General features: G+C 33.8%; 1 protein-coding gene across 3 annotated transcripts in view; it reads right to left on the bottom strand.

Moving 5' to 3' along the window:
* The window catches only part of LOC106467214 (Bloom syndrome protein homolog), a 103,047-nt gene that overhangs the window by 77,065 nt on the left and 9,770 nt on the right, over positions 1–16,212 (bottom strand). For 2 of the 3 annotated variants that reach the window (XM_022395348.1, XM_022395349.1), the window contains exons 5-7: positions 15,938–16,053; positions 11,196–11,341; positions 10,814–10,952 (exon numbers count right to left, since the gene is read on the bottom strand). In XM_022395348.1, the coding sequence (XP_022251056.1) occupies positions 10,814–10,952; positions 11,196–11,341; positions 15,938–16,053 (401 nt within the window). The remainder of the gene's footprint in view (positions 1–10,813; positions 10,953–11,195; positions 11,342–15,937; positions 16,054–16,212) is intronic. The other variant, XM_022395350.1, reaches the window with a different exon arrangement.

Here is a 16,212-nt window from a genome sequence, read left to right as displayed (position 1 = left end):
CTAGTCATCACCATCTACCGCCAACTCTTGGGCTACTCTTTTAACAACGAATAGTGGGACTGTCCATCATATTATAATGCCCCCATGACTGAAAGGGCGAGCATGTTTGGTGTGACGGGGATTCAAACCTGCGAGTCGAGCGCCCTAACCACCTGGCCATGCCAGGCCTTATTGGTTAGAGATTAATTACTTTAACCCTATCACAACTAGTGAGCATATTTTAGGTATTGAGTGCACATATGCATATGAATTTTCAAAATTTACATGAAAATTATAGGTTAACAATCTTTAACCCTATTACCACGGGCATCCTTTATTGCATGTGACACAAAATTTTTAGTGACTTACATTCAAAATTTTATTAATCTATATTTTGTTTATATTATACCAATTAGTACAGCATAAATTCTTAGCTAATATTCCTTATTTTAATAGTATGCAAGTTTTAAGTTCTTATTTCTATAAGGCAATATTTAAAAAAATCCTGAATTTCCCCTAGAGTGACACATGTAATGCATTTTCTCTACGAATATTCTCTTCTCTATTTTTATCCATCACCCCTCCAATTACTATGAAATTCAATGTAAATTACACACTATAAAATCGTCTTTGCTCAGATAAACCATAATTTTTATACCTTTCAATTTTGTTTGGTTACAGAGCTATCAAGTAGAAAATCAGACCCCTCTTGCCACACTCACCTGTCACATCCTCTCTTTCATGATTTGTTAACAGTTCTCTCTTATGTTGAATTCTACATTATCTATAACCAATAGAAAGCTAAGGTTTTCATCTATCAAATGACATATTGTATAACATTGTTTTCTGAAAAGAGAAATGTCAATTTCACTGTTACTACAAGCTTTGTTCCCACTGAAAAGATAACGACTAGCATGGATGAACTTGTAACAGCTCTTGTCGCATAATTAGAAAGCCAGTAAAATTCTGAGATTCAGGAAAAATTATCTATTTTTTGCATGTTATTAGTCTATGTTCTGTGGTGCATTATTTAAGTAAATAAAAATTATTTAGTGCATTACTACCATTAGTATAAAAATGTAGGGTTAACTGTCATCGACAATCGACAGTAAGAAAAAAAGAAGATTTGGGTAAGTACTTTATTTTTTGTTTTTCATGTTTATTCTTTATTTATTATTATAAAAGTAACTAAAATGTCAAAATAGAGGTCTATTTAATGTAGTTAAGGTTAGATTTGATAAAATAAATAATAATAATATTTTAAGAGGCATGCAGGCAAGCTGCTTGAAGGTAATGTACTTTGATAGCGTAAAGTGACCTCTATGTTCCCCAAGTGATATACAACTTATAATGGTGCGAGTAGTAGTTAGACATGGTTTAAAGGGCAATAAAACAATAAAATTTAATCATTAATAGATGTATACTGTTATGAGTTTAAAGCTAATTAGGATAAATGAATGTAGTTTCATGTTACAATTTGAAGTCATTCTAGAAAGAAAAAATGGGTAATTTAGATTTTTTGGAGTGTTTACGAGGTTGATCAAATTGACCAATGTTGTTATAGAGTTAGGGTAGAGAAAATAACGGATAAAATATATAGTTTTACTGAAACCAAACATTTGAAATGTATTTAGGAGGTTTTAGGGATTACACAAATCAAATTTGAGATTTTGGAGATGAAGAAAAATATTTCTAATCTTAACATGAAAATCACTTTGCACACAGACTATTCAAAACATATACTCAGTATATTCATGGACAAATCTTTTTTTAGTTTATTAAAAATACTTGACAAAAAAATATGACTTTTTGTATGTGAAAGACTTATAATGTTTACTGAAAGACTGCCAAATTTTGTGAAGATATATATACTATATTAAAGGTTAGTAGTATCAAATCTATAAAGACTATATAAGTATAAAAAGGTCATGTGGTAAGTCAAATTGACATATCCTGTATTGAGAGAGTTAACTCAAAACATATTTTAGAATTCATATTTTGTCAGTTTATATCATGTATTTTGTGTACTTTGCAAAGAAAGTTAAAAAAAGTTAAAATATACATCACCACACAGCTCTGAGGAGTCTGCTTGTTCTGTAAACAATGCACCTGCAGATTTTATTACTATTTAACTGCCAGTTTCAAGGCATATGTTTATATTTATTAGAAAAATATCATCCCTACAGAATATAATTAGTTATGTCTTGTTTTTCTTTTGAGCTTCCTTCTGTGTGTTTCGCATAATCAATAATGCAGAACAGATTTGAAAGTAGCTATATGCAAGGTTCAAATATTATTGGATAGAGCAAATTATAATCTATTCACATGCCTGTATATTGAATAAAGTGGTGTACAGTATTTATGGTTTAGAGGGAAGTGACTAGATGGAGCTACTGCTGAGGTGAACAGTTATCTGTTTGTTTTAGCACAAAGCTGCACAATAGGTTAACTGGCTCTGTCCACCACAGGAAATCAAACCTTGCATTTTAGCACTGTATGTCTGTAAGCTTACTGCTGACCAACTGGGTTTCATAAACTTGGGAACAGACCACAAACTTGAGAAGATTTTATGTTTATAACAGGCATCCTTTTTTGTTTCTAAAAAATGTTTCTGTGTTAAAGTATATCTGTTTGAAAGCTATAAAGATGTCTTTGACAACAACACATCTGGTAAATTTAGTTAAGTTTAACCAGTTACAGAAGGTGATATGCAAAATATTTTAATAACTCAAATCCTTAATTACTTTAAATTATTAATTTATCATATTCAAACAACATAAACAAGTAAAATAATTTATAATTTATGGAAAAGAAAATATAATTAATTATTTATTAGATATAACTTGATTTAGACCAAAATAATATTCCCTAACCTGAAAAAAGCAATGGTGATGCAACTGTCAAAGGTTAGGTTATAGGTTACCAATTAATCTTTCTCAGTTATATTTTATGCTTTATAGCTGGAATTGGTAACTACTACAGTTGGCAAAATAAGGTATCAAAAGAAATATGTTAACTCTCTCAACACTGGCTCAGTCAATTTGACTGAACACATGACCTCTTTTGATGTCTTTATAAATTTAATACTCCTAACTTTCAATATATCTTAACAAACTTTGACAGTTTTTCAGTTAACATTACAAGTCTTTCATATACAAAAAAATCATATTTTTTAGTGAAGTATTTTTAATAAACTAAAATAAAAATTTGTCAATAGCTATTTCTCGATCTTCATTTTTGCCATCTAACATTGTGTTCGCTTGTTCCAGTCTTTATATACCCCACTCGACTCCCCTCAGCAATATCTAATTTGCACAAAACTTTATGCCAGCCTCACACGCCCACTATGCAGGTACTGTTTTTAAGCATTGTATGCAGACAATAAAATCACATTTTCGCGACTTACCTCATTCCAGTCAGTAACAAACCCCGACTCTTAGTGGGAAGGAAAGGAGGGAGAGTGTCAGCAGAGGTGTGTTTGGAAATACATTTTTAGTTTAGGAAAATTATAACTTCCAAAACATACATACCTCTGCCAACACTAATAGCTAGAATCCCACATTGAGAAGGCGAAGGGGCCAGTGAGTACAGAGATCATACAGAAAGCGTCTGGAGAGAACTATATGTACCACGAGAAGTGGTATCAAAGTGGGGAACACTGCACTACCTCTAGAACAGGTATGCTCTTCACCCAGAACTACAGAAAATTGAAAAGGGTGGAATATAATAAAAGTATGATGGTCCAGCCAGACCAAACAGCCAAGGTTCCACAACTTGGGTTGGATTTAAGGGGTCATGGTACCCATATCCCATGTTGGTGGCCAAGGCAGTTGGACCGCAGATATATATATATATATATATTTGTGATAGGATCCCTACCAGTAACCACAGAGTGATGCATTTTCAACCACTAAATTTATGAAAGAAAGCAACATCAAAGTGGTCAATCCTTCTGATCAGTCTGAGAAAAAAATTCCAGGGATCCAGGTAGGAGGGTCCCCAACTTCACCTTCTTTCCCAAGAGTGGAGAAAACTCAACACTCTAAAGGAAAATCCTCCGTCCACCATCCCAGCGACTGAGAACTGGGTATGGTAAGGACTCTCGAACTCCACTAGTAAAAGTGAGGGGAGAACATAAGTGTTGGGAAGGCCTGAGGAACAGGTGAACCATGTTCCCTAATTTTTAAAAGCAAACTGATTTTGACTGATTCAGCTCTAAGATCAGCAGGGACTGGCAAAATCCCCTTTAGCTTTACTAATGATAGTCCATGAATACCAATCCATTAGAAATATTGCAATAAAATATCACCATCCAGAATTGCATCCAGATGGTCTTAAAGAACACCTCATTTTGACAGAGCCCATTGCAACCAAGAACTGATATAAAGGTTGCTAGTGCTGAATTTATATACAAGCTTACCTGACTGGGCAACACTTGCCACTGAGCGGGATCCAAAATAAATCAATAGGGACCCTAAAAGAGAAAAGAACAATAACTGTAAGTCAGAAAATATGTAACTCACTTCCCTGTTAAAATCTAGTAGTAGTAGTCAACACAGCCACAGTGGAAACTGCCAGATCATGAAGGCAATGAGATATGAACATAGAGAGAAGTCCACATACTGTCCCACAAAATATCTTCTAGAGAATAGTTCAACTGGGTCGGCAAAGACATTGATAGGTGTCAAATCTAGTGAGAGGTGATGTGGTGCATATTGTGATCATTAACAAATAAGCCCAAATAGCCAATATGGATCAACTTCCAAAGCCATCTAGTTAAAGTAACAGATGATAAATCCTTGGATACTGCAAGATCCCAATGAATAAAAAGTCTGTTCCTAGGGCCTCGAAATGGTTCCGTACAAACCACTTAACATCTGAGCACCCTGACGAGACATAACAAACGATCCGGGTTTGATCTACTGTAAAGATAAGAAAAGCCAGGGAAATGAATAGGAGAAAAAGATTTGTTACCTTCTCTGACAGAGAATAATAAATGATCGGTCGGGATAGAGCAAAACATAAATAGACTGAACATGAATGGCAAATAAATCAAAACAATGGCATCTGGAAGCTAACAGCAGTAAAAAATAAACTGTGAGGGAAAGGTTCGAAGAGATGACATGATAAAGCATGTAAAACAACCCTAAAGTCCCAATTAGGCAGAAGTTGACTGATCAGATGAGTCCTTCAAGAGAGGAAGCTCTAGTGAAAGAGCAGGAAACAGGGAGTCTAAATTCTCCCCAGAATATCCCATTTAAGAATCAAAATTCAAATCAGCACCTCCCGGAGAGATACTACGAAGCTGCATGAAGGACTCCATCTAGTCCCAAATCAGGTCACGGACAGCTTCCACAGAGAGTGGTGGATACAACAGGGAAGAGAATATACCTAGAGAAAATGTGTAACATTATCCTTAATTCAGGATTTTTTTTTTAATATTGCCTTATAGAATTAAGAACTTAAAACTTATATACTATTAAAAATATGGATTATTAGCTAAGATTTTATGTTAACTAATTGGTATAACATAAACAAAAAATAGTTTAATAAAATTTTGAATGTAATACACTAAAGCTTTGTGTCATGCGCAGAAAAGGATACCTGTGGCAATAGGGTTAAAAGAAAAAACCAAGTTGAAACATACTGGATATATAAAATGCAACATTCTGATCAAAAATTTAAAAAAGATGAAACATTGAATGAATAAATTGCAACGTTCTGATCAAAGATAAAAAAATGAAATTCTAAGACAAAACATTTTCCTTAGATGAAAATTTTATTTCAAATACTTACCTCTATGCACACAGTAGCTATTTCTCGCACACCTGCCTTTGAGACTTTCTACACTAACTTGTAAATGTAAATTGCATTAGTACATGGTCTAATCATCATGAGGCAATAACTTCCACCAATAGGAGAGTGACATATCCTTCACGTGCAGTAGATACTCATAAGCACTTGCTTTCAAAATTAACTTCATTCTTAGATGAAAGCAAGAATAATGTGCACCAGTAGTGGGAAGGAAGGTGTGTAGAGAAGTATCTATCAGAAATACATTTTCAGGTAAGGAAAATGTTAATTTCCAAAATGATCCACCTACCTCTCTGCACAAAGTAGCTAAAATCCCACATTCCTGTAGTGGAGAGGCAAATGAGAAAACCTAGACAAGTTACCTTCAGAAAAAGTGTTAGAAATAGAAAGCACATGGAGCATGACATCCAACAGCTGAGGCTTACTAGAAAAGCAACATTTATGGGAGACTGCATCCTTCTCAGGCAGGGTATACTCTTTGCTAGGATGGAAGTATGAAAGGAGGAAGGCAAAAATGGGCCAATGTGTCACATGGATGTGCAGAAAATATACAAGACCAACTCAGCTTTTGCACACATTGAAAGGACATGAGATGTAGTGTGGCTAGGGCAATTATCAGACTGTACAGTTTGGTATATGTTCTGTTGTATAATTAACTTCCCCATACGTAAAGGAATATTAAGGTTCCTTGCTCCCTCCTGATGAGAACACTTTACCTCCATCCCAGGAAATTGGCATACAGTGTAATGGGGGTGACCTGCAGATGGACACCCCTTCCCTTCTTCCCACTGCACTTTTGCTGCCCATTCTGATTCTGTCTGGAGGAATTACACAAGTCGTGAAGAAATCTTCAAGTCAATCAACCAAATGGCTAGGAAATGGGAATGGTAAGGGTCTCCCATGTTCCATTTGAAAACTGTGGAGGAGTCCTCTAGAGAGGATGCCTGAACCAAATCCACTGCAAAGGTCTTTTACTAGAGAAAGTGCAATGGACTACCATGAAACCTATTTTGAAAAGCCAGCACATACGAGCCAGGAAAGTGGGCAGGTACTTACCCAGTGTTGGATTTATTCCAAGGTACAGTTTGAAATGGACTTGCTGAAAACCCCATTATCCCTGAATCGGTGTGGATTTAGGGAAGTAAGTATATCCTGTAAGACAACAATCTAAGGTGGCGATGATACTTTTATTAAAAGTGAATAAAAAAATAAATGAGATATTTACCCCATTAAAATTGTTGAATAGATTAAAGAATCATGACTGGACAGAGAAGAGATCTAACTGGAGATAAAATCACCAGATGATGAAGAATACCTGTTGGGCATTGTCCAATTACCTGCCTGGAAGATCTCATACAATGGTCTCCAAAAAGAGTGAGACAAGGAATGAAGCTGATGAAAAGTGAAATGACAGATTCAGCAAGTATCAACCACTCTGGAAAAACAAACAACCCAAATGAAGCTGGGCTCAATCTGTAATAGCAGACTAAAGATTCATGGATGAGGAGGGGTCACACAGCAAGAATAGGTTATAGTGGGCATCCCAAAAGAGAGCTGTATAAGTCAAGCAGCACCAGATCACCCAACAATCATAGTGGGTAGGAAAAGAGAAGAGAAATGGGAGAAAAGAACTGGTCACTCTCCCAAGCCAACCATGTACATGTATAAGGAAGGAAAGAGCAGTAGGGAACATAGGGGAGTAAGATTTGTGGAAGAAAGAGTAGTTATGGAACAAAAGAGTAAGATTTGTGGAACAGAGTACAGAAGGCATATAAGGCATAAATGTTGGAACAGCCAAGACTTCAAGCCAGAAGGAAAAGGAAATAGGCCTTCAAGGAAAGGTGAGAGAAGGAACAAGTGGCCAGGAGTTCAAACAAGGTTTTGGTAAGAATGTAAAGAACCATGAGAAAGATCTGATCAGTAAATGAGCCAAATGAGAAAAATAAAAAAGAAGAACCAGAAGAAGGCAGAAGGACATGGAAAAATATATGAAACTACAGTGAAAAGGCAAAAAAGTGGCTGGCAAGGCTGCATGATATCCTGTCATGGTGTAGAACAATACAATCTCTGGTCAAAAACCATTTTCATCATGAAACAGAGAGAGTGAAAGGACGAATTGAGAGGTTTGAAAGAAGGGCAACACAATATGAAAAATTGACCATCAAGGAAGGAATGGAAAAAATCACAGCACTGCCGAATCAAAAAGTAATGTAGAAGGTTGGAGCAAGAGTAACCTTGATGATGGAAGAAAAGAAGTAGTTAAGATAAGAGTCAGTGGAGAAGAGAAAACCAATACAGATCTGCCAATAAGGTGCTACCAACAGGACTCGATGAGTAGGGTCATGAAACATTGCTAAGATATATTGGGGGAAGGATGATAGCACATGACACATACAAAAAAGAAGAGAACAATACAGGTTGAGGGTATCCACAGCCAAAGCAACCACTTGCGAGAGCAGTGACCAAAAGAGCTGAGGTGAGCAGATATTTCATGACTCGCAGACAAAACAGAGAAGTATGAGCTCAAAGGTGATGTGAAGAGAAATGGACTCCAAGGTGGATCACAATGTAGAGTTGGAATCAGAAACAACCAAGAAAATAAGACCAGCCACCCTAGATAAACAGCCTCTAGAGGAAAAGGGCTGGGCTGTAGAAGAGGCTTACTGAGTAGAAGTAAAAAGTAGCCAAATGTATCATGGTGGACAAACCAAGCAAATCTTGTGATAACAGGGCTATGGGAATGTGAAGAAAGGCGTCAGAGACATGGACTTTCTTCATCCTAAAGCCAGGGAAAAACAACCTATTAAGAGGAAGAAACCCCTTCATCTATAACTGAGAAATCATCAGAAGTGGTTCTGAGAAGTATTGAAGGGATGTCAGTCCCAAAGATTCAAGGGGACAATGAAAAAACTGGAATTGTAACCTGAAGAGGGGCAAGAGATTCTCTCTTTGGCATTCAAAACCTGGAACTCTGACATTTTGTCCTCATGATAGAGGCTGTGCTGAGGATTGGCAGGTGAAGGAAAACAATGGTAAAAGGAGAAGTGAAGAGAATGGGTAAGAACATGAAGGGAGTCCACAGGTCATCAAAAACAAAAGAAATGCTCCAAAATGACTCAAGTTGATTGGATACAAAAAGAGATAGTCACTGGCAGGATGAAGAAATTCTATTCCTCTGAAGAAATGTGAGGATAACAAGCATGATGATAGACTAAAAAAATGAGAGAAAATTGCTCATAAACAACTTCTGCCAAAGACTCCAAGGTGTGAGGAACACACCAAAAACCTTGTGGCAAATGATTGAAGTGAGATGCAAGCCACATAGGGAAGATTGAGAATGATGAACAACAAACAAAAAGGTGTACTGTCTGAAAAGACCTAAACTATACAGAAACCATGTGAAAAGAGAGAGAGAGCTGAAAATGAGACTCTGGTATAAGTAGGAAAAAGGATGCACCCAAGATACCTCAGAAGATCTATCTGAAACCCGGTGAAGGGCCTCAGATAGGAGATAAACAACAAGAAAATAAATGGCAAAAGGATAGAGCAAAAAGAAGGTGAAGGCAGAAATGAGCCCCAGAGACAGAGGGTCAACCCCCAAGCAGATAGAAGGGATTCCAGGGATTGAGGATCAAAGAAGGTGAAATGGGAATGACTATAAGTCATGTTCAAGGAATCGTGGAAATAAGAATGAGGTAGAGAAGAGTGGGAATGATGCTGAGACAAGAAGATCTCAGCTTGGATACTAAAGTCAGGTAAAAGAATAAAGCTATGGCATGAAAGCACAGAATAAAGATCAGGAAGAAACATGGGACAAAGGAAAAATTGAAAACGTAGCAACAAAGAGAGAGAGAGGAATGACATGTTCCTCAACAGAAAACGATGTGACCAGAGCAAAACTAGACAGTAAAAATAGAAAAAAATGTTGACTTTCTGGTTGGGCTCAGGATTGGATAATGCACAAGAAATGGTGAAAACTGTTGGTAACATCTTCCATAGACAAAGAACTACCAGCAGCCATAAACATGATAGAAGCTGTGAGGAATTTCAAGACATCAGAATGTATGGCATCTTGATTTTAGCAAACAACCATAATGTAGAACCTTAACTAGTCTCAATCAAGATAAAATTTTGGTTTTGTGAACAGAGCTAGAACCACAAAAGGACAAAGCCACAGAAACATGAGAATTCATGGTGTAGAACTGTTCAGAATTTTTTTTTTTTACATGCAACAACTGTTATGTACAGATTTATGGAATTAGGAGAACTTTACAAGAAAGACTCATGGCCTGGCAAAGTAATAGTTAGAAATAGTCAGAAAGACAGTAACTATAATTTTAAAGATTATTAAATCAAATGAATCATAAAGGTTGAGCAAAATCTTTCAAAATTTAGGATGGCTGTTAATGGCAGTGCCAAGTTTAAGAATGAAGTTAACTCCAAGCGCAAATGCTTATGGGAAGCTACTGCCCATGGAGAATGTATTGCCTCCTACTGGTGAAAGGCTATTGCTGCATGATTATTTCACCATGTACTAGAACAGTTCCCATCAAAACATGTGATTTAGGTTGGAGCTAGTTCAAGTCTAATGATATACACAAAATCTTAAGATCAGACACATGAAAAATCGCTGCTGTGTGAAGAGGTAAGTTGATCATTTTAGAAAGAAGTATTTTAATAGTTTTTTTCAAAATTGCCTCAGAAAAAATTTTTTAATTTGAAAATTTAAAAACATAACAGATAAAGTATATCAAGTTGCATGAATTTTTTAAAGCCAAAACTAGAAAGTTTGTAATAAAATTTCATTACATATTTCTACTGTAAGAAAAGAACATGTATATCAATGAACCCCTAAGGTCTGAGAAGGGTTATAAAATTATTAAACTGTATGTTTTCTTCTCACAGTGCAGATAGACATGGTGTGTTTTAAATTTACATCCAGTTTTAATCTACACATGCTTGTGGACTATAAAGATTAATAAAAAAAAAGAATTATTCTTGCTAATTATTTTACATGTACCTCTTTAAATTTGTTTTCTGGCTGTTCACCATGATCTGCTGCCATAGCTATAGTCGAAGGCTGAGACTTCAGGAAGAGTTTATCTGTAATTTTTTCATCATCTTTAGAACTGCTTCTCCTACATTTGGGAATATGTGTTCTAAACAACAGAGAGAGAGAAAAAAAAAAGATCAGTTCTGTCGAATTTGGTTACAAAAACAAAATTGGTTCGATCCATTAAATTATGAAAATTACATTCACCATATATTTAAAATGGGTTTACAATTCAATACTTTTTATTTTGTATTTTATTGCCTGTAGTAATTTCAACTTACAAAATGTGTTATATCAGTTATCAAAAAAAAAAGATTTTGAACCTCAAATGTAAAGAAATTAAACATACCTTTTACCCACAGATGAAGATGATGTGTCAAAAACAGGCAATTCAAAATCACCATCAGATGAATTACCTGTGTCGTTGTCAATTTGTTCTATGCTGGGTGGAGAGGGTGTTGGAAAAGTAATATATTCTTCATCAATTCCAGCACTCTATCAAAAAATAAATTAATAGGTAAAATGTGATAAAAAAAAAAGGTTTATTTTTCACTTGAAAGTATATCTTTATTAACTAAATACTAAATAATGTAGCTTTTAAGATATTTTAGATATCCAATCTAATCTGAATTGATGTTTCAAGTAATAAATTTATTGAAGTGCTACATTATCAAGTTAATATTAATCACAAAATAATTAAACATTGATAAATACAAGATAAAGCTAGGCTGAACAAATATCATTCCCCATTTCTCAGAAAACTGAATTTTGCTGTCTGAAAATCTTGAACAATATTTGAATCTCCTGCAAGAAAGTCAAATTCTATTAGCATGAAATTTGCTTAAAGAACAGGAAAATTGAATGATTAGCTGGACTACAAGCATGTGTGTCTTCTATAAAATATAGCTCATCTTAAACAAAAAAAGAAAAAAGAAACATAATTGTCAATAGAGTGGCTCATCACCCTAACCATTAACCTTTTGTGATTAGAGTGTGTTGATACACAAGGAGTGTTTGTGTGTGTATTTTGAAATTATATTTTTAATTTTCACAGAAACCATATTTCTATTTTTGAAATGGTGACTTTTAACTTTTATCTAAAAACCCTAAAATCAGTAAGATTATTACCCACTCCAAGGGAAATGACCTACGAAGTTTGATTAAAATATGTTTATAACTCTAGTAATCATGCAAAAAATAATGTCTACGGGGCAAATGCACAGAAATACAACGTTATGTCTACCCCCTCCCCTCCATCCTTTTTTGGACAGGGGGATAAAAATCCACCAAATGAAGTATACACTATTCTTCTATGAAAGTAAAAAAATGTTATAAAATTTTGCTCAGTCTGGAACATGTCCCTTTTTTAATATAACCATGGCAGATTTGTGAAAACATTTTTTTAGTATTCCAATTGTTTATCCAAAATTATAAAATCATTATGTTTTTAGTAAATAAATCACAATATAGTACTAATATACGGTAATTTATAATAAATACATGCAAAAAAATAAATTTATACCAAACTTGGGAAGAAGAAAAACAAATTGAGCCTGATTGGATTAAAGGGTCAAAAGAAATAATAACATTTAATCAATGGACAATCCCATGACTATTAATCAACCTTCCGCTCAAAAACTATTTGTACTAGACTTTTCTCAGGTGTCACTTATGTAAAATAGGTTAAATAGATAGCTGCATTACTCTTCAGTATCTTGCCAATTTTCTACTTATACCAATATGTGTGTTAACGTGTTTAACAAATGGCAAAAACTCATGCAGAAGGTTAACAGAGGTCAAGAAAAGATAGTATAAAACCTGAGTGAGTGTAGACCCATATGTACCCTTCCATATATTTCTGTCTTTCTTTGTGTAAAGTTATTACATTTGAAAATGCGTACAACTGTATGTTTCTGAAGATCTGTTATTTGCTTCAAGAACTTTATTCAGTAGCAGAGCATAATCAACTCCTTTCTCTTACATCTCAGATTTATTTTTCTTTATAAAAAAATACTTTAGAATACATCAAAATATAGTTATTCCATGAGAAAACAAAGCACATTTGTCAGGAATCAACCATCTAGTAACAAAAAAGAATTAACTGAGATATATATCAAAACAAAAATAAAGAGAAACATTGAAGCAATTTCTTCTTTATTTATATCTAATTTCAGAAAACACAGATAATAAAAAAGTGACAAATAACTAGGCTTTATGCAACTATTGTATTTATTAACAAAAGAAACACTAATTATTTAAGTACCGTTATTGTTTTTGTGCGACTCTCAAAAAATATGCAAAAGAACTTTCATTTGGTAAATCTGTGGAACAAGAAAAAGCTTATTTGCACTCTAAATCTGGTCCTCTTATAATATTTCAGAATAAGAGTAAAAATTAGTGATTTGAGCAACTGTTTGAGCTTAATACACATAAGAATAATTTAAGTATTTATTTAAAATAATGGAAAACAAAAGGCTACTTACAATAACTAAAGCACATTGACTTACATCAAAGTTATGCTCTTACTTTTACAGCATCTATATCAAACAATAACACAGTTATTTGAATGTAGATTGTTAAACTTTGTTTTTTTCTTGGAAAAGTATTGTTTCAAAAATATTTTACCTCAATGCCAAAATAAACAAAAAATGGGTATTATTGTGGTTGATAATGATGAAAAACCTTTTTAAGCTTTTAATGTCCTATACTAACATTTACAAACAAGTTTTATGGTGCATCACAAAAACTGGTGTTTAACTCGCTATTGTATCTACATGAAAACACTGTAATAAAGTCATATTTTTAGATATACCTTTGGTAGGCCTATCTAGATTTAGTCATGCTGGCTTCAGATTTTATCCTACCATACTTTGAGTTATAAAAGTGTATGTATGTTTGAAATACATTTACTGCAGCAAAAGAAAAACATAAATGGATTGGCAGATAATGTATAAAGGTGTGATATCTCAAGAATTTCTAGCAAAGTAGAGAAGCCTTGCCACTCAAAAAAAGGAGGTTTGGACATCTCGTATGCAAATGTATTTCCCAATGGGTGCAAAAATTGTGCCACAAAAAAATTAGATCAACACTGATTTCACATAGAAGGCAAATTGTTATTGAGCTCCAATGCTGACAATATATATAGAACACAATACAATGCAATACACTACAAGAGAATGAGCAAGTGATGCCATGTGCATGTGTTTTAAATGGAAAATGTAGGACCAGCAGGAGCTAAAAGAGACTTTGTTAGAACAACAACAAAAAAGGCTCCTGATGGCCTGTGTAAACTATATCCTAAAATAGAACCAGTAAATAAAAGAAAAACAATTCTAAGTTAGATTAAGTTATATTATCTTCACTTTAGTTTACTTAAGTAAAACAATGATACACTCAAGTGGCAACATCAAAGTCCCTACCTTGGGTTCCACTGACAATTAAAATACCTTCATTAAATAATAAACAAGGAAAATACAATTCCAACAACATCAGAGCCTATGCTACATTAAAACACTAATAACCATCCTCATATGGTGAACTTAAATAATCATAATTCATTGACATGAACATTATGGCACTAGCCTTAAGTTAAGTGAACATAATGGCATCTAAAGCTAAACTACTGCTAACACTTGCTGGATAATTTTAATAGCTCCCCTAAAACAAGACAAAATAGAATAAAATAAATAATACACACCCAAAGTTACAAACAATTCAGGTGAAGATCTACATTAAAATCTGTAGAAAACCTATGTAAATACTGGTAGAATCTATGTAAAAATGTACTGCAAAATCTGAGTGAAATTTGCTAAAACTCTGCTCTCCCAGGTCCCAAAATGGTTTATAATGTGGCAATAAACCCTCGAGTTTTTGACACAAAAAAACATTTATTAGTGCTTGGTAGATCAGTTGGCCAATGGGCAGTGAAGATCATGGATGAGTTCATCCACAACTACTGCCCTATTTGCTGACAAGAATAACTCAGCAGGCTGACTAAAAAGCATGTTGTTATTCATACAAGAGAATCAGACAAGACGGCACTTAATCTCCACTTGACCCAATTAGCCCCTGGGGAAAATTAAAGTTAGAAACTTTAGAAGTATAGAGAAAATAATTACAAGTTTGTGAACTTAACTTTTAAACTAAAAGATTTGGAAAATACTTAGTACAACCCTTTACTACAAAAACAATAACCAATTCATGAGATTGTAACAGAGCAAGACATTGAAACCAGTCTTAAGCAAATAGGGAGGCAAGGATGTAGGAAATTTGTTGTATAAGCAAGTTCAATTTTGTTTGTTTATTTGTTGTTAAGCACAAAGCTACAACACATTGGGTTATCTATGCACTGACCATCACAGGTATCAAAATTTTGTTTTTAATGTTATATGCCCTCAGACTGACTGCTGAGTCACAAGGGGGACAAGTGAATTTGATGAAGAAAATAATCACTCAACTTTCACACAAGCTACAAATCAAAATAAATTTTACCTGTTTTACCTTAATGTTTTTTTATAATGGTGCAAGAAAAACCTATACTTTAATGGGTATTTCAAAATTCATATTCCAAAAAAAATTAATTTTGTATTTTTTTTTCATATTTATAAATTCTGCTGCACATACATATGCACAGTATTTTTGATACAAAAATGACTGAAAATATGTTTAGAAATTATCAAAATAATAGACCCACTCCTGTGTCTCACTTAACATGTTCAGAATCCTAAGGAATAAAACCCAGATCAAATGATATATCATTGTTGCATATTATGAAAATAAAGTTTATATCACTAAACTTTTTAACTGACAACACTCACCTATTTTACATGTATTAACATATTCAAAAACAAAGCTCTAAAAGATATGTATATATATTTGAGGTTTAATTGTAAATTATTTTAAAAATGAGTAGAACCTTCCCACAAATTTCTCAGTTACAAGTTTAATAAAACTTTTTCTTACCAATAAGTAAAAAGATATAAACTAGCTTTTTCGTATAAAAATCATATCTTATTGATATAACTTAGTTAAAAATGATTATTCATTGTTTAATCAACATTGTACATGTTATGGACGAGAAAGACGACTCACATGGTCAACATTACACGTGTCACTAGCTTTGACACTGGAAGGATGCTGAGTTTCTGGTATGTAAGCAACAGACATACTTTTCTTCATTAAGCTAGGTCTGGCAAGATTTTTCTCATCTTTTCATGTAAAGAAAAATGATAACATGATAAAAACAAATAAATAAAACTATAAACTTTCAAGCTCAAAAATTTATAAACTAAATTTTGTCACTTATTTGAAAGTTTTATCTATCATACTAGAAATCTTGAACTGAAAATGGATAATAGTTTTCTGTA

The sequence above is a fragment of the Limulus polyphemus genome, unplaced genomic scaffold (assembly GCF_000517525.1).
Source record: "Limulus polyphemus unplaced genomic scaffold, Limulus_polyphemus-2.1.2 Scaffold2530, whole genome shotgun sequence".
Taxonomy (NCBI): domain Eukaryota; kingdom Metazoa; phylum Arthropoda; class Merostomata; order Xiphosura; family Limulidae; genus Limulus; species Limulus polyphemus.
Note: the sequence above shows the minus strand (reverse complement) of the source record. Positions and strands in the feature narration are given on the sequence as shown.